The sequence below is a fragment of the Aulostomus chinensis genome, chromosome 24 (genome assembly GCF_037954235.1).
Source record: "Aulostomus chinensis isolate RoL2024-O1b breed Wild chromosome 24, RoL_Achi_v1.0, whole genome shotgun sequence".
Lineage (NCBI taxonomy): Eukaryota > Metazoa > Chordata > Actinopteri > Syngnathiformes > Aulostomidae > Aulostomus > Aulostomus chinensis.
Genome location: NC_141343.1, coordinates 9,350,191 through 9,374,044, shown reverse-complemented (window position 1 = coordinate 9,374,044; position 23,854 = coordinate 9,350,191). Strand labels below are relative to the sequence as shown.

Here is a 23,854-nt window from a genome sequence, read left to right as displayed (position 1 = left end):
TGAGCTAATGAGTACTGTGATGTTAAATCTGCTAAGAGACTATTCACAACCAGCGTGTTCTATGCAGTTCATGCGCCGTCGAAGATTAACTCGAAAAATCCTGCCAACCCGCAAGTTGTAAAGTGGTGATTATGGAAGGCAGGGCTCCCAACAAGCATGTGATTCATATGAATTATTTTGTCGATAGAAAATCTGCTTCTGTATTGACTGATTAGTTGAAAACAAGTACTATGCCATATAATTTACAGGCATATTATACTGCCATCAAACAGGATTTATGCAAATTTAACACAGGCAATGAGTAATGTGCAAGTTTGACCGCAGGATAACTTGTTTTTTAATGCAGGTCATTTGCAGAACTTTGGCTAGAGGATCATCGTGTTGATCAACCCTCCAGTATTCTCTTCCAGAAAAAAAGGAGAGGAATACTAATGTTGTTGTACTACGACTGCTTACTTCTATTTTAAGATTTCTTTAGCTGAAAATGTATTTAAACTAGGGCATCTTTTCCTTCCTGGAGTTACGAGGGTCTGCAAGCACGTCTTGTCGCTCTTCCCAGCTGACAGCCTTTCATCGGCAAACCATTTTGAAATTTGCGGCTAGCTCAGATGTCTCGTGGTGGTTCAACATGAGATCACGGTTAGCTGTCGGGTCTGTATTTAGGGGTCTTTCTTAGGTCTCGATCAGTCCTGGATGACCAGTTTTCCTTTTTTTAAGAAGAAAAAAAAAGCATTTGTGTCAATTGTATTTGGTCTGAACACGTTAGCGACCCAATCTGTGACACCCGTGACAACCCAGGTTTTGAAAATAATACACCAGATTTTAAATGGTTGTTCCTCCAGTGTCACACTTTGATCTCTGAGTTTTATGGAGAGCAGTAACCTCCGCTTACCCTTGCATCAGTCACTTTGAACTCTCTCAGGATATACTGGGGCATGTTGTACTCGGCCATGGGGTCCACCACAAAGTACTGGTATCTGGCCGACCTCTCTGCTGGCCAGTACTGGTGGCATTTTTCCTGGGAGTGAAAAATAGAACATGAGCCACAGCCTTTTCCTCATGAACAGGTTCATTGTGTCCTTTCCCAAATATGTGTCAATCAATTTTACACTGTATTTACCTTTTGGCACAATATATGATATTTCACGTTAGTGTATTTTGTTACTTGTTTGGATTTGTTGCTCAAAAAATATACCAAAATAAAAGAAGGTCCAGGAATATGCATACCCTGCCCATTTCTCTGAGCTTGGTAAGCATAACGACAATAGTAGAGTTGTGCTCCCAGAGCATTCTCCAGAAGTCCTCTGTGGTTTCTGCCAGTGGTCCCTGTGTAGCGATGTAGGCTTTCTGTTGCCTGCGGGAATACATGAATCACACGGAAGACGAGGTGACCCGGTCAGCATGGCAAACTGTAAGAACTTAAGTGGAGAAAGCCATATGTGATGGCTAGTAATCATAGATCTTCATTGCTTACCTGTACCCATCAATGAAACTTGCATTGATGTAGTCGGAGCCCTCAACTCCTCGAATGGGCTGAAGACACACTCGCGTGGACTCGTATGGCATAATGTTAACAAGGCGGTTCTTGAACTTGTTGCAGGGTAGATTGGCACTGATGAATCGTGATGTATGGGCTTTAGTGTTGGCTAAACGCTGCATTAGGAGAGGGAGACAGAGAGATATCATTGAGCATGCTGCTGCATGATCAGGAGCATTGACATTATCGTCTTCATTTATTTCCCTGGTGACTAGCTGCGTGTGACACTAAAGTTGGAATGTACAACATAAAGATCTAAATCGCATACTCGCCGTGGGAAAGAGCACAAGTTCCATGCGCCAGGGGAAGAAATCTAATATGTAATGGCTCATTGTGTGCTACGGGTATATACAATTTGATATAACCACGCAGTATGGAAATGGCTATTTCCATCACTGCTTGAAAAAAATAGAATGCAAAGATGAAAGGAGGAGGAGATGGATACCCGAGCAAGCCGGTAGTAGACAGAAGTGCAGTGTAATCTAACTGGTTTATCATCTCTCAGTGAAATCTGCATTCATCACAGTGCAAGAAAGTAGGTGCATGACAAGGAAGGCGATGCCATGTATACATCGATACCACGGACTCCAAAGGGCTGAATAAGGCTGCTTAAGCCTCTCATTATAAATGCAGAATATATTACTCAAGCATTCTGGCAGCAGTTCTGTGGTGGGGGAAACCTGTGTATGGCATTTTCATGAAACCAAGACACCGTTTACCCAAGGAGAGAATCTGTGGGAAGGGGAAACCAGAAAGGGGGAATTTTCCCTTGTTGAGTTACAGAAACGAGTCAACTAGCTGTTTTAGAAAGGAAACCACTGGCCCCACATTGTCTCGGGGGCCTAATGGGAGCTGGAAAAGTGTCGGGAGTTTTACTGAGGATAGCCAACAAATGACACTGGGGCTGGACTTGAGACATGCGAAAGAAACTTTATTAGTCTGCCTGTCAAACCTTGCTACTTGTCTAAAATTTGCATTATTCCTATTTTCAAAAGTTTGTACCTTGAACTCCAGCTCCATGCCAGTGACATTCTCTCCGCCCTCTATCTGCGTCAGTTTCTGGATGTAGGCGTATAGGTTTCTGGCGGGCACTTCGGTGGTGCCGCAGTTGACGGCCTCCTGGAGCGCGTCATGTATGAAGACGTACTGGTCCTCTGTCTGCACCATGTAGTTGCGCTGGGCACGCATTAGCGTTACGTGCCCGTAGATATCAACAGTCTTCTCGTGCTTGATCCGTTCCAGCATGGCATCAATCACGATGAAGCAACCTGTGCGTCCCACTCCAGCACTGTTGGCAAGAAAAAGAGGAGAAAATTTAATTCTCAGGTGTACAAGAAAAGTTAGACCAGACATCCATCTCACAGATGTCAAGGAGCATGCACACATGACATGTTTCAGCTTTGATATCATGACCTTTACATATCACAGCGAGTGGAGAGGGCAGCGGAAGGAAGACCTGCCAAACACATACATGAGCTTAAGCCCGCCCTTGCTCCCATTGAGGAGCGAACTATCCTTGCCAAGTTTGCCACTGTAGGACTGATCATTTGGCTCCAAGTGTAATTAAACCTGAAGTGGCACTGTTTGGAAAAGAGGTTTTGGCAGTCACAGTCTCCAGCGGGCTCAATGCTGGCTTCGCAATCTAGTCTTTACCCTTTGGACCGCACCTGTCCTCTCCAACCCATCAGGACTTATCACTTACACAACAGCAACATTTAACCTTTATCTCACAGTTCCCAAAAAGTACCTCTACAACAAATGTGGCTACAGTTTTAGAGTACGGTGTTTTTGAGGGTTCAGTTAATGTGTTGAAGAACTTCTGAGAGAAGTGCAGCTGACTTCAATTAATGCCATTAGATTAGCGCAGCACACCCGAATGGCATAAGAGGTTTAGAAGAGGCACTGAAAGGCAGCTCCCTTCATTAAGATTCACACATTTTTACATGAGTGTGACAACACACGTGGTAAAAAGCACTCTGACAAAGAGGTAAATGTTTCACTGTTGACCTCCTCTTGCAGGTCTACTTGAGACATCCTGTATCAATGTAACCCCCCTTTTCACACTACTGACAATTTAAAAATTGCTTACCCCTGCGCATGACATGTTTTAATAGCACATGCCTCAGCAGAGAAGATGTTTTCCGATGACAAATAATTTACCGTGAGGCGACAGGCTGGTGTTAAATCTTGTTCGTTAACTCTACCCCGGCAGAGCGCCGCATTGACAAGACAAGTCCTTGCACTTGGCACTCCAAAGTAAATAGGTCATTCAATCCATTAAGCTGACATGCCTATGAGGTGTGAGCCTTGCTCTTGTGGCTCCTGCCTCTGATAGAGCATTTGTTTTTCATTTGCTCTGAGGAGCAAGAGGAAGGGTTGAGAACGAAAACTCGAGAGGGAGTAAAGTTAGTCCCCGGGGGCCAAGTCTGCTTAATGTGCCATGCTGCACTAGAACGGCGCTGCGAATGGAATAAAGACACGTATGGGAGTCATTGGCTTTAACAAATGATCTGATGATCACTTTGAAAATGGCTGACGTCGGCTGAATGAAACTGAACTTTTTTTTTTTTTTTGACAAAACTCCTCACGGCTTTAGGGCGATTTAAAAAAAAAAAAAAGTGCATGAGCAGAAGACTGAATCAGGCAGCAAAGTAATGTGAAAGTGTCTCAGCAATATTCAAAGAGCGAATCACCCGCAACACCTCAGCTGGTGGGTGCGGGATGCAGGGATTTCTCATTTTCCCCCAGCTGTTTTCAATTGAAAACATGTTACAGTGCAGACCTGAATGCGGGAGAGTGATGACCTGCGAGCTTGTAAGTGACAGAGTGACAGCACTGAGCTACACAGAGAGAGACAGAGAGGGATGATGAATGTCGGAGGTGAGGAGGAAGAGTAGCTGTCATCGAGTTGTGTAAAATGATCTGCAGAATATTAACCAAATTTGTTGGGGGGGGGGGTAAACAAGATCACGGAAATGCTGTGAAGATGTGCAATAATCCTTTATTGACAAGCCAAGCTGCGTGTGTGTGTGTGTGTGTGTGTGTGAGACACGGTGCAGAAAGCCTTCAGTATATTTGGCTGTTAAAGGGGAGCTGGCAGACTGACTGCGCTAATGACCTGACACTGCCTTTTCAGACCAGCTGCTTTGGACGTCGACACACATTAAGTGTCAGGCTAATATGCTTCCCAGAAGTTTAGGGAATAGGGGATGTGAGAGAAAGTGCAGTGTAAAATACAGCTGCAATGAGCCCCGAGAAGATAAAGCGTGAGGAGCAGTGAAAGCAATTACATATGTATTGTTAGCAAATCTCTCCCTGTCAGCCAACTTGTCGTCATTTCGCTACACTGCCTATTGAACACAAACGCTGGGATCACTGCATAGCTGTTAATGGAGTCAATAATGATTTGTCATCTGTGTATGGGTACTTTGCAAAAAATGGAAAGAAAATCAAAAGTACCCCCCCCAACTTGAAGGTATTGTACTGTAGTCCCATCAAACTTATGTTGCCCACTTTCTTGGCTCTTGAGGTTTACGGCCCTCATAACCCACTGGAGGGTGATGACCGCTGATTCCTTTCCACGTGAACAACACGGCCGTGATGTATTATCCAGCTAGAACCCTACCCCTCCTGGGATGCAGGGTTACTTGTGGTTCCAAGAGTCTCCAAAAGTAGAGTGGCAGCCAGAACCTTCAATTATGAGTTTCCTCTCCCGTGGAACCGTCTCCTAGTTTCGGTCCACGACGCAAACACCTCGAGTCTGTTCCCCCGTCCCTCTGTCTTTCTCTCCGCTTGTCTTTCTCCCTCTGTCTTGTTCACATTCCCTGTCCGTCTGTCATTCACTCTCTCCCGCCTTCTTTGTCTCCGTCCCCCTCTTTTCTTTACCGTCTCTTTCCCTCTTTCTGAAGGAAGGTTGTGAGAACTGTCGGATGTAAATAAACGGAAGGAGTGTGGTGCTTCGACGTACTTAACATTTAAAGTGTCATGAGATGACTTTTCGTGGAATTGCGCACGACACAAATGAAACTGACTTGATTATTCACGGCTATTAATGTTCAATCCATTATTGCATTGAAGAGAAGCATTGCTGCACTAATTAAAGTGTACAACGCGTGGTCTGTTTTTGGAGCTGTGGCGAACACATCATTAATTGGGAATGCATGCACAGTTGTTGCATCCCATAGAAATTCGTTTTCAAGGATACTATGTTTTTGTCTCTAACGCCTGTCAGCATCAAGGATTCTTGTCACTGTTGTAAACTGTTGCCTTTATGAATTTGCTTCCTACTTGACGTCATTGTTCGGCAGGGTCAGGGTTAATAAGGCTGTGAGAATAGAAAAATGTGTTACGTGAAAACTTCAATTCCAGTGGAAGCCATGCTTTATGGTAGAACTGTACAGAATCTTGAATGTATTGTAGATTGACAGATTTTGTGTGCTGTGATGGTGTGTTGACGAGCAAGTTTACTGACCGAGTTTAGTTCTTCTCCAGCAGGCCCTACTATACCACTTAAAACAAACAGTACTAACTCTATCTGTCAAACAAAAGAAAATGTATCTAAATATGCATTTGTAAGCTGTTGAATTTGTTTTCAGCATCCATTCTCATAATCCTATTTGCTGAAGTAATACTTATTTAATACTAAGTGCTGATGATGACTACACACCCAAAAAGTCATGCCGTTTTTGCACAGTTTTAAAGTTCAAAGTATTAAAACACAATGTTTTCTTTTCAGGAAAAAAAACCCCTCTATATACTATAAATAATAAAAGGTATGACTCATACACTCTTTAAAAGCTATTAAAAGTTTCTGAGTGACGAGCGGAGGCTCGTGATCTTCATGACATTCAATCAGGCTCTTTGACATGTTCTATGACCTCACAATGCCTTGGTAGGTTTTGTTGCTCGAGGAGCAAAACAGTCTCTGAACTGAGGCTTCATCAAAGCTGCAAGAACTGAGGCACGTCACTCCGCAGTCGATTTAACTCGGTCAGGATAGCGGGGATTTGAAGGTGTAGAATTTCGAACAGGGCCCAGATACTACCAGATTTTTATTACGAGGTGTTGTACTTCACTTCAGCTGTCGAGTGGTCGCACCACACTTGCAATTTTCAACTTCATAGCCAAACTTTAGCGGCTAGCACCTCCAGAAAACAAAATGCTTCCAACCTAATGACTGGTAACGTTAGCTAAGGAATGCTGGTTAACATGTTTCGCCATGTTTTGTCTATTTAATATCGCGACTGGTTCCGGGGTCTTACAACAGAAACGGACACATACACATCGGAGAACACCTTTGTTGTGAATTTGGAAGACCAAGTACAGTCACATTGGAAGTGTGAGTGCAGACAATAGGAGAGACAGCATGGATGACCTCGTTCCATCACGGTTGGTGCTACCTTGTCGCGCTGTTTTTTTTCCCTTGAGACGAGTGGTCGTTGATGCCCACTAAAGTATGAATTTTCTGTAAAGCGAACAAAGCAGATTGGCGCTGCCATCTTGCACATAAAAGCTCTCATGTTAGACAATTAATGAACAGTCATAACAATGACAATAATAATAGTTAATATGGTATTTGCAAAATCGTCATTTAATGAAGCTATAAATCGTACTCTACTTTTACAATGGACCTGTGCATGTTTTGGAGTTTGGTTATCAATGAAGCTGCCTTTGCTTTAGCTTGATTCGGTCTTTGGCCTGGAGACGTTCGAGAAACCGCATGAGATGAAACGTGACCTCACCTTGTGACAAGTTTGAGCTCCGCAGTGGAAAGACATCGCGTCGTAATGCATTTTATGTCACCCACCACTAAGCCCATAATTATACAGTCATGTTGCGATGTGCCGTTCCGACTTTGTTGAAGTTCCTTAGTTCTCGTGTTGGGTCATCGAAGTCACTTGTTACTTTTGTGGATGCAAATTTAGTTTGTCAAAAATAGCAACCTCAGAGGTTGACCTGGCGTTCAAAGTGGAGGTGCCATCCGCAAGGAAAAGCTCAGCATTCAGTCTTGAAGAGCGCACGCACAAAGGCAAGCCTCCTATGTTGTTTTAGATAACCTGATATCTTTGGGAAAGGAAAACATTTATTGAGATTGACGGATGAGATGAAATCCACAACTAATTTAATCCAACAAATTGAACTGAAACTCCTGTGAAATGCTGAGCAGGGACGAAATTCTGAAATGAGTTGAGTCTTTTCTAGTTATTCAGTATGACAGTCGTAATTTTTGCGACACCTGTCTGATGCTCGACTGTTTCGTATGTATGTATCTGTTGAGCTGAGTATATTTGGACTAACACTGAATAAATGTGTGGTGGAAGATTTTGATATTTGAACATTTAAGCAGTTTCCAATATGAGAATTGGGAAAAAAAAAAGAATCGGATTTTTTTTCCATTTGCGACCAATCACACTCAAATAAATCCCTGATTTATTTATTTTTTTTGTAAGTTGAATGGCCTTTATATAGGCTGCACAGCATGTTCATTTTGGTGACCCAATTTAATTAATCAACCACGCCAGAAACTGTAACATGCTGTTAATTATGGAGAGCAAAATCATTTTTCCCTGAAGCTTTTATTTAGGCCTTTTTGTGCAAAAGCAACAGCTTCAGCAGAACAGAAACTGAGAGTATCTCTCCCTTTTTTTTTTTTTTTAATCAACACATTATCTTTAGATAACCACCAAACATTCCCACAGCTATTTTGCCAGAAAAAAAAAACGAAAAAAAAAAACCTCACTTTAAAACTGTGGTAAGGCATGAAGTGCCTATTTAAAGATTCGGAACTTGGACGCGATTCGATCTGATAGCAAGCCAGAGGAATTAAAACTTCCCTCTGCAGAATGACATTAAGTCCTGCATTCTGCTTCATTGTGAGGAACTGGATTTTCAATTGGGAGCAATTCGGCAACTAGTTCTGATTAACTTTGGCATGTAGTAATACTAAATCTTCTGTAATCCCCAGTCCTGTTTTGTCACTTTTTGACACAAGTTTGTATCTATTACACCCGCTATCGCTGTTCCGTTCCTTTTTTTACTGTCTGTTTCCTTCTGTCACTTGCGCTCTCTGTGCGGCGCCTCTGATGACTTTGAGTTGAGAGAAACCAGAAAGTCTGTGTTATATCTTTGTGCCTCTGTTGGGAGTCTGGCTACTGACGGAGCTGAGGGAAGTGAAGTTGGCGTGGAAGTTATTTGTTTAAGATGCAATAACCCGGGGGATAAGCCAAGGACTTGTGGGCTGCTGATATGCGACATGTTAGTGATGTAGCAAGGAAAACGACAGGTCTGTGTGTGTGTCAGTGTGTGGGAGGAGACGTTTGAGTTTGCTGAGGGCAATGACATTAGTACTCTTTGTTCTGGTATGTTGAAAGCACCTTCAGATTTAAAGTGCCTTCTGAGAAACCTTGTGGGCTGACTTGTTTGGGCTTACAGTTGGCCACAGTTTATTTCCTGTCAAATAGTCTCTGTTTAGCCAACAATTTTCTTCTGGTTCATGTCAGATTCTCTTCAACATTACATAAATGACTCACATAAACCTCTAAATAACCATGAATATACTGTTGTTGTTGTTTCTTTTTTTTAAATCACATATTCATGTATTCACCACAGCCAATGGAGAGAGAAAAAAAATCAATTTCATGCTTCAAGATATTTTTGTTTGCGCCGCTGCAGTGAAACCATGTTGTTTCTTACCTGCAGTGTACCACCATGGGCCCTGCATCTGGAGGATTGCATGCTTTCACCCGTCTCAGGAAGGCCAGGAACGGTGTGGGGTGCTCCGGTACCCCGTGGTCCGGCCAGGCTGTGAACTGGAACTGTCTGACCTCCCTCTTCTCACTGGAGCCATTCTGAATATGGAGATGGAGAGAGGGGTGAGTGAACACTTTGGAAAACACTTGTTGGGACTAAGTGATGGCTTTAATGCACATGGCTCTTACTTTAAAAAGTGCAAATGTCCTGACACAGTATGTGGCCAGCTCTACTGTGTCCAGCAGTGTCACTTGGATGAGTCCGTAAGTCTCCGTCCCTCTTGTGGGCCAGTACTGGTCACATTTCACCTATAACGGACAGAAACATCACATCAGACACACGCTTCCCTTTTGCAAACGTCTGAAACCTTGATCCTTATGGTGTGTTTTTCCCAGTACAATAACAGTCACTTAGAGAAAATCGACACAGTCAAATAATGTAGAAATAAATGCACAAAGTCCCCTCATTCCTGCTGACTGTTTGATTTCATAATCAATGAAATGCCCTGAAATATTTGTTTACAGCCAGCAGTGCTATCAATTGTCCTGACACTCTCTATAATTACAGAGGTAACCAGTTTCCATCGTATTACAAGCTCAGCTTTATTGCTATTCAAGTGTACAACTTGGTTTCCCAGCCAATAAAACATTGTTCCATTCGAACACTGCTGCTTAGCTGACAACACGATTTTATGTTGGGGAGGAAATAACCGGCTAACTAAGTGATTGCTGTCCTCGATATTAGATCTGTTATGTTAAACCCAATTGAAATGTAGGCTCGTTGACACACGGCTTCTGGAGAGTATGACAACACTCTGGTAGTATTTGAATATTAAGTGCAATATGTGGCCCAAGTGAATGGATGAGTGGACCACACTTCCAATTATGAGTCGGCGATGTCAAGACGAATAGAATGTGGAGGGATGACATAAATTTGTAGCCCAACCTGGAAGCTGACGTAGAAATGGGTAAAACCAAAACTAGAAAAACAAAATAACGACTCATGTTTTCAATATTTGTGTCCAGACCCAAAACAGAAAAACGGATAACAAATCGACTTCCGATTTTGTGCACAACTGAAAAATGGACAAAACGGATAGCGGGCGATTGTCCAATTTGCATAGTTTGATTTTACGCAAGCCGTGTGACCCGAAGTGAACTTTACTCAGAAACGAGAGAGAACAGCAGCAACCATTATCGCAGCAGCTCTGGATATTTCGCCGTGTGTTTTTCCCTCCTCAGAAAGTTGAAAAATTAAGTCAGCGTTATCCTCCAGTCCAGCCATTTCGCTCTTGTTTTTGTTCTTGTTCTTCAACTTGTTTTTTTTTTTTTTTTTTACTTCATCTTCACTTTCGGGTCACATGGCTTGCATCAAATCGAACTGTGCAAATTGGACAATCGCCCATTATCCGTTTTGTCCATTTTTCAATTGTGCACAAAATCGGAAAAACCATTCGTTATCTGTTTTTTATGTTTTGGGTCTGGAAACAAATATTGAAAAAAACGAGTCGTTATTTCGTTTTCTAGTTTTGGTTTTATTTTGAAAAACGAATGATACACGGATTAAGCTGGTCTAATTTTGTTTCGGAACTAATGAAGCTCTGCAGCGAATGAAAGTTTGTAACGTGCACCTTTTTTTTTTTTTTTTTTCCATAAGGACAATCTTCACAGTGAATAAATGCACGAATGCAGTTGTTTCTGTTGTTCTACGAACAGACGACACCAGAAACGCACGACTTCAACATCTCCGCAATTAGCTTTGCACATGTTGTTATGTCTCATTTCGCCGCTTGGTGGCAAACCCCCACTTTGAAGATGCACGTTAAAATGAGTGAGAGCAGTACCAACTGAAATATTACATTCCGTGAAACAAAACGTGAAGATGATCTAAAGCCAGTTTCATCCAAAGACCCTATTTCAAGCATTTAAGTGAAAACCCTTTCACAAACATCAGTGAATCTGAGATGAGAGAACCAGATGTTCAACAATGCTAATTTATATCCCCGTTTTAGGACTCATTCCTCTGCCACTCTGTGGGGTGAAGTGGAAATAAAAAAAAAAAAAAAGCCGAGATTGATTTTAACCTGAAACTAAACCACCAATTTCACAGAGCTTGCGTTTCTTATCTATTTTTATATGCAATTTACCATTCAGTGTGTATTTAATGTTATCAGGTCTGTGTTTGTTGTTATTAGAGGTCCGAGGAGCAAATAAAGCAGATTATGTGCCACAGGTGGGAGGATCAGGGTTGCTTGCTGTACACTTTTATGACAAATAAAGAGAAAGGACTAATGAAGAAGACATTCCTTTAAACCATGTCAACCTTAAAGAACTAACATCTTCACTCAGGGCAGTGTCTTTAATTCGATAATCACTGATGGCAATCCGGTGCCTTCGGTAACGCTGAGCTAAAGACGTGAGACAATATGTTGCTGTAAAGGGAAAACTGAGCAGAAAGCAGCATTGACAAACATGGATGGTTTCTGTGTCGTGAGTTGAGGGTCGGCATGCATCCCAAAGCTTCTGAACAAATACATTTCAGTCACTCAGCTGTTTTACGTGCCGTCGCTTGTACTCTTACCCTGGATCTTTCCTCCAGTTTGGTCATCATGACAATAATGGCGCTTCTCTGCTCCCAAATCATCCTCCAGAATTCACCAAACGTCTCTGGTAGAGACCCCTGGGTGGCGATGTAAGCATTCTGCTTTCTGTAGCCATCAATGTAGTTAGCATTGATGTAATCACTTCCAGGGATACCTACCGAGGAAAAAAAAAAGGGTTTGGCAGTGAATGAGTTGGCAAGCAGATATTGGGCAGAAAGGTCAATGCTGTGAATGCAAAAGTATAAAACATAAACTGGCACTGAAGCTCGCTTGTTGATGTCTAATTTTTTCCCGCCACCAAGTCGTCTTTTCATTTATCATTTTAACTTCAAATGAAAAGGAGACGGAGTGGTGATCATCAATGAGCTTTCATAGTTTTTCATTTATTTAGACAACTGGAGTACACGTGAACCCGAAATTGATTTATAGACTGTATGATCATCCGAGAAGTCCAATTTCAGTCAAACAAATGTGTTTACATGTATTTAAATGTCCAATTAGAGCCTGACTAGCACAGTAATGCGCTATGATGCTTAGGTTTTGTGACAGAATGACAAGATAGGTCAACCAGAAAGAACAAAACCCAAATTTGGAAACGCTTGTAGTTTCAAGGAGTCGGATGAGGAACAACAAGAAGCAAACGTGACGCTTCTAATAACAATTATAAAGAGCGTAATTTCATTATCAACCAAAATTATATATATATATATATATTATTTTTTTTTTACCTTTTGCCGTAAAACAGGAAGAAACTGAAGTCAGTTGAGTCAAGATTTATTTGTTTTTATCAGCATAAAGCAGTCACAGTTGGGACAAGTGTTAGAGTCCATAAGGATTGCTATTTTCCATCAATAACACATTTAAATCCACAGTTTTTGTGTCTCTCTTCCATATCTGCTACTGAGTAGCAGATAAAGCCCAGTCTGTGAAAGTCTATAATCTCCCATGGAGAAAAACAAACCAACAAGAAACTAGCAAAACAATTTCCCCTTCCCTCCTCGCTCCTCTTTTCCTTTGCTTATATTAAATGAAAGGCACAGCAGCCTTTTCGAATCCAGGGGAAAGAGACAGAGCTGACAGCTAGTCAATGCTTTAGGACTGGCAGTTTAGGGGCTCCGTGCACACATGGTCGGCCAAGATAAGTCTCATCTGCATGGACGCCACGTCTCAGAGAATCCCCTCACTCCAACTGCCTCCTCTCCCCCAGGCTTCCTTTTACTCCCAGGTAACTTATTCAACAGAAAAAAAAAGAAAAGAAAATAGAATGTGGGCACATTCAAAAATCCACCCACATTATTATTATTTTTTCAGCTGTCCTGATCTCTTTTTGCTGTTCCAGTTGTCCACGCAGGCAGTACATTTCCATGATGGACAAGGGATAAATACAATTAAGCCCATCATGTTTTCAAATTGGAAAGAAAAGGAGAAAGAAACATTACTGTGGTTTAAAGCGAAGGAGGCAAGTTGTTTAATGCACATTTGCAAATGGATTTCGCCTTTATGCCTCTGTCAGTCAGGATTTGTAGAAATTCTACCATTTCCTCTGTCAAGATGGTTACTAGGAAATAAAAATGGTGACACTTTTGTTCATAAAAGCATTGAAAAGGCTTTTCTTGCTAATGATTATGCTCGCTATTAGTCGTTGCTGTAACAGTAGCGGTATTATTTTAGGCCTTACCGCATTAGTACACAGTATTTTGAAATTTCTCACCTTATATTTAGTTTAAATTCCTTTTAATTATATCCACTTTGTGCGTTATATCGACCAGAATAGTGGAAATGCGTGTAGCCGGTGATTTGCGCCTTAGCATAACATGGAATTTGGCAGAATGATGTTAACAGAAGCTGTTAGATTTAATTAAAAGCTGAAGAAAAATGATTTGGCCTGTCTAGCAATGGTACAAATATAAGGGCTGAATATTAGAGAGTGGTTTAATGACGCTGCACGTTTTGTATGGTCTGGCAACTTGGCGAGAGGTGCTTCATCAGTCGTCAAAAGTCGAGAAAAGTCAGCAGTGTCACGACAATTTTAAGTCCACAAATACACTCAAGCATCAGAGCGCCTGTATTTCAAAGATTGTGCTGATCCTCCTACATCAAAAAACGCTGAAAGTAGCCGACTTCAAATTCTGATGTCACATCCCAAATCCCTTTTTATTCAAATAACTCAATCAAAGTAAACAATTGAAGTAGCGCAAGACAAAAGCTTTGTTGAAGCTTTAGATGGAATAGAGGAAGTCTCTCATGCCCCCCTGGCTGAGAACGACTTGCTGTATAGCACAAAGGCTCCAACATGGTTCTGCAAATGTGTTTCAATGCACTCAACTAATGGAGTTCCATCAACACTCAAGCTGTGTGTGTGTGTGTGTGTGTGTGTTTTTCAGAGACTGCAAAAAGGCTCCAAGTCTTTGTCTGTATTCGTCACATTATCCATTTATGACTTTGTTTATTTTTCCTCTTCCCTCCATGGGAGCTGCTCACTGAAAATGGTTAATTAATAGCTGCGCATGGGTGCATGCATTTGTGTTTAATCCAATTAACTGGTGAAGGAACCAGCACTTAACTAGCCATTTCAAAATGGTCTTTCATTTTAGAAGCTGCACTCGACAGTGCAACACTTTACTGTGTCAGTTTAATTTTCACGGGTTCATGCCAGGTTTGCGATGGGCTCGAGTGAAATTTTGAAAATATCTCTACCCATCAACTGTTATTTTGTACCCTTTAGTGTTTGGCAACTTCAGCCAGAGAGGAACTGGATAAATGTGTGTTACGTAATCCTTTGTTCTTGTATTATCTCTTAGCTTGAGGTTTCAATGTGTAAATTGGGGTCAAAGGCCATCGTTTCATACGAAATGTAAATGCAAAGCATCAAAGAATCGCTACACATCAAGCCAGAGACATGTGTCCCTTGGCTATCTACCTGATTGTTTCATCAGATCTGACCGGCTAGCTCATCCATGAGGGGGGGAATGCCTATTTCAAAAGGCTATCTCTTTTCCATGCAAGTACCTCTGGCATGAAAGCAAATACTGAAATGCTTGAGTAGAAATACAATTCAATAGTGCAGATCAATACAGCAGGTGGTGGTGGGGGCTGTTGTTGGGCAGCGTACCGTCAATAGCAGAGAGCAAGACTCTGGAGTGGTCGTAGGCAATCACGTTGGCATATCTATTCTTTGGTTTGTTGACCTCCAAGTTTGAGTGCTCCCAGGTGAACTGCTGACCAGGGTCGATGGACTGCAATGAAAAGAAAATCTGTGATCACTCCAATGAAATATTGCATGTCACACTTGCGCAGAACAGCAGCTGGTTGTAAAATGAATTTTCGCTTTTCAGCGATTTCCTAAGAGGACTTTGCAGAATTTTTACCAGGCTGTGCAGTCCAAGGTTATTTAGCAGCTTTAAAGAAGTAAAAGGTTCCTACACCCACATTGTTGACATGCATGAAGTGCTAAAACTGAAAAGTAAGTAAGTTGATCGTTAAATTTAGATTTTTGGTTTAGTCAACTTTGAGATTAGTTGCTGGCCAGTACTTCACCTGGCCATTTAGTTGACCGAATGTAAAGCCAATTCAAAATGTCTGAACTTTGTTCAATTTCAGAGTTAAATTAGGATTGGACGAACGTCAATGGGCAAATATATTGTGGGTATACATTTCCCTAATCTGACACTGCAAGCTTTGAAAAGATTTTCTGTTCTACCAATACTCGACATCTTTAAACAACCATGATGCTGTGTTGATGCAAGTCATGGGAAATAGTGACGGAATGTAATAATACATAATACATTTATACATTACTGTCCATGATCATTTTTAAGATTCAGTTGTCCAGCAAGTATGAGATAATAAAATCTAATTTAATGTTTTTTTCAAAAAACTACAACTTTTATATAAATACAAACAAAATTTGTGTCGTAGTCTTTTTTTTTCTTTCCCCAAGACAAAAGACACATGCTCCCTTAACCAATTCAGTTAGAAAAAGTCAAAAGAACAATAAAACAAAGTATTACTGATGCAAATTTGATCCAGTTTTCATATTTACAGTGCATGTTTCTGATCATTTTGTCCAAAATGTCCATATTAAGATGATATCTGGTATGGAGTGACTTGTATTCCAAAAAGAAAAAGAAAACAGCTTTGTAATGTCACTGTTAAACCTGATCAGTGTTTATTAAACTGACAAAGAAAGAAGGTTCTTGGATGAAAAAGTCAAAAGAACAATAAAACAAAGTATTACTGATACAAATTTGATCCAGTTTTCATATTTACAGTGCATGTTTCTGATCATTTCGTCCAAAATGTCCATATTAAGATGATATCTGGTATGGAGTGACTTGTATTCCAAAAAGAAAAAGAAAACAGCTTTGTAATGTCGCTGTTAAACCTGATCAGTGTTTACTAAACTGACAAAGAAAGAAGGTTCTTGGATGAAATGTTGCTTTTAGCTTTCGAGCACTGAAGTTTGTTTTGCACGAATGCAGTTTCCCGTCAAGGTCAACTAATGTCAAGTAAGATGAACTGTTTTATTGTCATACTTGTCAAGAAATAGAAGCGTTTGCAGAAATAAATTATCATCATTAGAATGAAAAGAAAACCTATGACTTTGTACTGTATGAACTTGCATACCCTAATAGCAATGAAATGTTGCAAAACTCCCATCTACTGTGCCCTGACTTCATGAATATTCTCCCTCCAGCTCAGTATATTGGATTATCATCTATTCCTCTCTCTTAGTAACTTGTTGGAAAGGACGTGGCAACGCACATTGGGATCGAAGTTAACTGTTGTGGTGCGCAAATCTTGAATTCGACCTAGAAGTATGCATTTTGTGAATTTGATTTAAAAACTGAATTATTAACTTAAAGGAAAAACAACAACAACAACTCTGTTCGCATGAGCCATGAAACCAGCACTGTATGTACATGAGAATACCTCTGATGAGATATTGTGAATTGGTCACAAAGGAAAAAAAAGCTTGTGTTCCATTGGCTTTCTTCATTTGATAAGTCAGACTTTATGGCACATATTAGAATATCCCACTCGGGACTAGTTGAACAGAATCGGCAATCCAAGTCCTCTTTCAGCTTTGCAGAGCAGGAATTGATAATAGTCCCTCATCACATATAAAGGTACAGTACAATATCACAAAGGGAAAATGCAAAAACCTTCTATTCCGTGTTACTTGATCAACAGAATTAAAACCATGTGCTCTGCAGATGTAGCTGAATGACAGAGGAAAAGTCCAACATTTAATGAATGCAAAACTATGGGGCAGCATCACGAAACCATTTAATTTAAGATGCTAATTTGACATCTTTATCAGCGGACGGATCACTGCCTGAGTCTGATATTTTGTCAAAAAATACTTTGAAACACTGGGCGGCAACATTGCTCATAATAAAACGCTTGATTTTATTGTGCTTATGAAATTGCTTTCCGCCCCTCTCGATTAAGAGCTATGAAATTGGAATTCAATGTACTTAAGCTGCAATAATGATTGGGCAGCTTGGCGGGCACCCATATAGTGACCTCAGACTTTGGAGCAGTCGCAGGACCTGCAGAGAGAAATGAGCAGACAAAGGGTGGCAGTTTCTACCTCGCGTAACATCCCTGAAAAAGGACAGCTTTTCATTAGTGCTTTTATTATGCCAATTAAAAAATAAAATAAAAAAAAACAAAAGACTTTACAACACTTTTGTTTCACTTTGCCCCCATTTTACATGATATGTAAAAGTTTTAAAAATATGAGTAACCGGTCAGCTGAATGTCTCTGCTATTTCATTAATCACCCTATCGTCTAAACAATTAAGCATTAGGTTCCTCTGGCACAAACAATACATAATCCCAGCATATAAAATCTACTGTATAGTTTTTGCTCCGTCAGTTTATTTTTTAATGGGGTGGAATGAACATTGCTGCTTCTGGTAGCTGATAAGGGCGTAAGACTTATTTTTTTTGGTCTTCGTCGCTAAAATGATAGCCCATGTTGGATGGAATCACAGTTTATGGATTGCTGGCGTGTGTTGTTTTCTCTTTTGCCAATAATCAGTTACTCTCGTGTATTTTTGTAGAACTTGACGTTTTCTGTTTCACACAGCAGTCAGACTACAACAATAGGAAAACATTGTCAATTTTGTCTTGCGTGGAGGTCTCTCTACTGCTTGCCTTTCATCAGCGCGTTTCTCCACGCGTTACGAAGCGGTGCGGGGGCTAGAAAGGCTAAAGTGAAATTAAAAAAAAACTGAAAAAATTTCAAACCAAAGATTTTACTCTTGCTTGAAGTGGTTTTATTCAACAACAACAAGAAAGACTGAGTGCGCAAACGGGGAGTTGGAAATGCATTTGCCGCATGAGTTCTGCCATGGTACTGTACACATTGAACTCACGCGATGGCTGTTTCCACTGACAGCCTCTTGCCAGTGCCCCCTTAACACGTGACACCATGGTTGATAGCAACAACAGATACAAGTGGATAAGGAGAGCAAAGCATTCCTCGGTCTCATCCGTGAAAACAAATATGCATCATCATGTGGATGCTGCCAGGGCAGCTCTTTGTTTATTTTCTGGTTTGTATGAATGTACTACTTCTACACTTTATTACAGCTGTGTTAAGTCACGTTGCCTATACTGCCATCTAACGACAAAACTAGCATAGCATTACTTTTTTCTCTTCTTGGAAGAAACCAGGCTATTGTAAATTTCATCTGCTAGATAAGCAAAAAAGCCTAAAGGGTGAACTACCAACAGGCTAAAGAAGGTTTTTTTTGGTTTTTTTTTTAAACTGCCAAACTGACAATTGAGGTACAGAGAACTGGTCGACAGATGGCATTCATGTAAATTTTCTGGGAGTCTGCCACTTGGTGTACAGATGTGTGCAAAAAGCATAAAAAGACAAATGGCACTCATTCGTTACAGTAACTCGCTAACAATGACTCAACCTCAAGTTTCTGCTGACAAGCTACGTGCGTATGACAACATTGCAAGGCCCTTGTCCAGTTAAGTACAAAACCCACCAAATGCAGTCAATGTAGCTTTCTAAAAGCTAATATAACCACAATTCATTGACATAGTGACACCTGGTGATCTCTGCTTGATACAGACAGTTTTAACTTGAGGTTTCAGCCCTCCAGTGGGTGCGGTTTTCAAATTCGGACATCTTGTCTCTATTGCAAGATAAACAAGGGTGAAACTTATCACATTAAATGATGCCTTAAGTTTCATTCATGTGTTCTATATCCATCATATATATAGCCATCAGGGGTAAACGCGGTGAGAGGAACTGGAAACCGAACACAGCCTTTACGATGACAACTTAAACCTGTGTTTTTCCTGTTCTAACAGATCAAAATTCCTTTTGCAAGGGAGAAAAAAGTGTTTGTTTCCAGATCCAGTCTGCTGAAGTATTTTATAACCCCCGTATCGGGCAGTCATCCACTAAAGCCGGTTGACACATTGTTGACATACTCTGACTGCTGTGTGGTGCAATGCTGGGATTATAGCTTCCAGGAAAATATCATCAAATGCAGGACTGCGTCCATTGACCATCATGCTAAATAGTGTCAGTAATCTGAATTGGGTTTACGTGAGCAGCTGTTGCATTCTTCTTTATAATACACTGGATCAAAATGGACCCTCACCTCATACTCCTGGGAAAACTTGAGGTTGTCGTTGGCTTTCAAGCGCTCTAGATGATCTGCCAGGTCCATGATGGGGATTGGAGGGTGACTAACCATACCTGTCAATCACACAGAACAGTAGCTCAGTCACCTGTTTGGTCAGAGTTTTTCACCCAAGCTCCAGCCAACAGTGAATCATTAGATAAGCAGCATGTGTGTTTCACGAGGGGAATGGAGGAGTGGATCATGTTAAGCTAGTTTGTTTCACTCAAAGCAGTGGCCATGCTCATAAAGAGAATATGGACACAGAAGCCAATGAGAGGTCAGAGGTCACCCCACTGGGACTCTCCCTATTGAGAGAGAAGAATGTTATTGACACGTAAAGCTGCGGTGGAAAGTTAGCGTGACAGTTGGACGAAGACACAGACAGACCCCGCCCACCCATTTGAAAAATAAATGAATAAATAAAAATAAAAATGTTAGGCCAGATGTTGAAGTCTGCTTTGAGTGATGACATGTTTTCAGGCTGTCATTTCAGACTCCGCCTCCTGTGATGTCATAGCATGAACAGGTGGATTAGATGGGAGGGGAGGGTGAAGATACAAGACTAGGTTGGAAAGAAGGGAATAAAAATGAACAAATCATGTCAAATGCAGAATCGAGACCAACTAACTTGACAAATGGAGGTTACTGGGGTGACTGGGCGCACCTGTACCTGTGGAGGAAACGGCGGTGTGATTAAATACATGGCAGAGCAATGTGATGACTAGTCTCTACACAAACAAAAGGTAGAAATATGACAAGAGATACTTGAATGATTTATGTGTACTCTAAATGGGACGCTTATTAGTAACAATACAGATCATGCTCGAAGTTCAACTTTGCCACCATGCTTGTTTCTAAAACTCCAAAGGATGCTGTTTGACATTCATGTAATCCAAGGATGCTGACATGGCATTATAGTACTTGCATAGTCTGCTGCATTAAGTTTCAGCTTTCAGTTAAGTTTGCGTGACTTTGACAAGGTGGAGCTGACTTTCTGTCCGTGATTAGCAGTCAAAGTTTATATATTAGATGCATTTTCAGAGTTAAACAGTACTCATGTTCACTCAGATGGTCTTCTTTTTTTTTTTTGTACATGCTGCTGCTGCTGCTGCTGCTGCAATCCAGCCAGTGCACAAAGTTCTGTGACTTGAGAGCGCCAGTGCCATGCATCAGTCACTTTCCCCAACATTGAGCTGATGTTTCATTTTGGTTGCTGGCACAAGTGGGCATTAGCTAATGGAAGCAGGGCCTCATTTTCCCACCCACTCCCACATCTCTCTGAAAGACGGCAAAGGGTGTTTCTATTGCAGCCCGCTACTCAAAATCCATTTCCACCACTGGGGGACAATGAAAGTACCATTTCCAGCACGCTGTCGCTCAAACATGAAGCATCCTTAAGATGAAAATATCCATTGAGGGGTAAAGAGGTGAAAAGGAAGGGAAGAGAGGGTAGGGGGAAGAGGTGGTGTAATGCGGAAGTGTTCCAGGACTTGAGAGAAAGTGGTCGTGTGTTAGAAAAAATATGTTTGGTCCTTTTTGAGCAGCATAAGAGCCAAGATACTCATTCTCAGAAAGGCTGATTGGGGCGGGGGGAGGAGGGGGGGTGTACTGATGGCTTGAGAGGAGACTGAAATGGTGGGAGGATGGTTGAGATCACTCAGAGCCAAAAGGAAAAATACCCGTCTGCCAGGATGAAATAGCCAGTAATGGTACTAACGTCATTGAAGAGCTTTCATAAATATGTATAATCTCTTCTTTTTTTTAAATGAGCCTGCAGGGATAATTCATCCTCCTTTCACACTGACCGACCTGAAAAATATGGCTTTGATATTACTACATTATTGGCAGTTTCCGAACACCTGTCTCAACGCACTCAGTGCCAGAGTAACTCAAACGGCATTTTAGTGCGTCTCTTTTGGTCAGGATGGGGGCAAAGATGCAAACTGCTTTACCAAGTGACAAATGCACTGAGATCCCCATTGTTACCTCAGGCAAGACACAGCCACACGTGTGAGCCAAAGCGTGACCGCTGACCACCACTCACCTGAGCACGTAGGACCAGAACGAGTGAACATTTACAGCATGTCGTTGGTTTTGCTGCTGTCGATCGGCTTGCATACAAATAGGAAACGCATAGCCGTGACACTGTTTGTACTTCCCTAACCGTCCTCCACGCTGTGACTTCCGGCAGGAGGATACATTCCATGCAGGGCTATCTGAGTAAGCATGACAAGTCTTGATGACCCGGATAACCCAGGTGTGAAGGAAGATGACAGCTGCCATGGAACTGTCAAGCTTGCATTTCTGCCTCCTCATTTTCCACTAACAACTGTCCCTAGAGAGTACGGCGTCAGTTTTGACCCTTCTCTAAGCACCTGTCCAACCTCTAACTGCAAATGCTGCCTGGTTCCATTATGTTGCAAAAAGTGTTAGCAAATAAAGCAACTACAGGGCACATGAAGAGTGCACACCTCTGCTGAGGCGTTTCGACATCATCAGATGGATCATTACCGCAATCTAATTTAATGATCTTCTTTCTAAATTTCATATAAAGACAATCCACAACTTTTTGATTTCCCGAAAAGACCAACCACTGAAAGTGATTGCGGCAAAGGTAGCAATGGATGGGATTTGTTCTTTTTTTTTCTTTCTGCAAGCATCGAGTCTCACTGGCAACCCATGTCAGTATCAATACGGAGTCGTAAACTCCCAGTGAATGATATCATCAGCTTGCTTCGACATACTCACCGGGTGTTTGGAAGTTGAGACGGCGAAGCTCTACAGGGTCGGTGGGGTGATGTAACGGCATTTCCTTGCTGTTGGGTAGACTTCCTTTCCGAGCTTCAGATTCCGCCCTTTTTCTATACAACAAAAAGAAATGCCACTTATTTTGATAGTTTGTTTTTTTTTTTTCCCACAAAAGCTACGTTCTCACAGTACAAGATCAAAGCAAGCTGGTACGCAATTATGCAGGTGACAGGACTACAATCTTATGGTACAAAATGCTACAGAGGTTGTACCAAATAACATCACTTGACAGTATAATATAACCATAATAGCCCGAAGCCGTTAAATGAAACTTAGCGCAACCTATTATTTCCTCTCTTCAGTGATAACGTCGAGGACACTGTTTTGAAGCAAAGAGTCGAACTGTATCTCAGTGTTATCCAGTTTTGATCGTGTATTTAAAAGAAATGAGTTGCTTTTTCAGGTTTAAATGGCCTCTAGCCCTTATGTTATCAAGGCTTAATTATTTTTATTGAAACATCAATTGCAATTAAAGGCCATTGTCACTCGTATTTGTCACAAATGAATAAGAAAAAGCAGATATGGTCGCTGTTTGGGTTGAACGGAACGATTAAGTCATAAAAGATATTTTGATTGCCAGAAATTGCTGCCATTCGTCATGTCTCCATTTAATTTTTGAAAATGTTGCAAAAATAAAGGAAACGAGATGCGTTTCTTTTGTTTTGCTTGGAGTGACTAAACTTGTCGAAGCAACGCATATTTTCCACACAAGATGCCAGAATAGACAACATTACGCATTGTTACTATCGACAGCCATCTATACGTTCGAAAAGATGGCAGCAGTGTGAACAGACAGTCAGCTATGCCGCTACAGCAGAGCTACGATGCTACAGCAGAGCTACGACGCTACACTTTGGCAAAAAAAAGGGGGTCTCCATCATCCGCATCCCCAAAAAAGGCACATCCATTGTAAGCAACCATTTAATTATCATTTTCGAATGTAAAATGTTAAAATTCTCGACAGAATGCTTCAATGGAAAACCAACTATTGAAACATTGTTGCTCATACAAAACAACACGGATTAAGAACATACTGTAGCATGATTCCATGAATGTCAGCATCTATCATGAATGACCGATTTGTATTGATATAAAAACTCCAAAAATGTAGTTCAAATGGAATTAGTTTATCTCTACTTCCTTTTCCTTCTTACCTGTCTGGTTTGCTGCTCCATTCGTCAGCAAGGAAAGAGATAATCGACACATTAGAAGGTAAGACCTTTGGTTCGTAAAGAAAGAGTTACAGAAAGTTTTCTTTGGAATTGCTTGGGTGACGATACCAATCATATCTCAGTTTGACTTTGCGTGCGAGATTAGTGATGCTTCACTTGAGATATTACGCTCAGTTGTGCAGCCTTAGGATGCTGTTTCAAATACTGCAGTTTCCCAGGTGCAACCAAGATTTGTACATTGTATCTCTGCTTTTTTTTTCATGCAGTTTCAGCTGATTGCTTCCTGTTCAAGCATAAAAGTCATCTCTTGGCTGCTAATCGCTGT

General features: G+C 41.2%; 1 protein-coding gene across 1 annotated transcript in view; it reads right to left on the bottom strand.

Moving 5' to 3' along the window:
• The window catches only part of LOC147238637 (receptor-type tyrosine-protein phosphatase delta-like), a 134,922-nt gene that overhangs the window by 5,621 nt on the left and 105,447 nt on the right, over window positions 1-23,854 (bottom strand). The window contains 11 exon segments of the mRNA XM_086196681.1: window positions 893-1,018; window positions 1,228-1,354; window positions 1,475-1,653; window positions 2,540-2,825; window positions 9,230-9,384; window positions 9,475-9,594; window positions 11,867-12,042; window positions 15,001-15,124; window positions 19,526-19,623; window positions 20,178-20,219; window positions 22,298-22,410. Coding sequence (XP_086052807.1) covers window positions 893-1,018; window positions 1,228-1,354; window positions 1,475-1,653; window positions 2,540-2,825; window positions 9,230-9,384; window positions 9,475-9,594; window positions 11,867-12,042; window positions 15,001-15,124; window positions 19,526-19,623; window positions 20,178-20,219; window positions 22,298-22,410 — 1,546 coding nt within the window.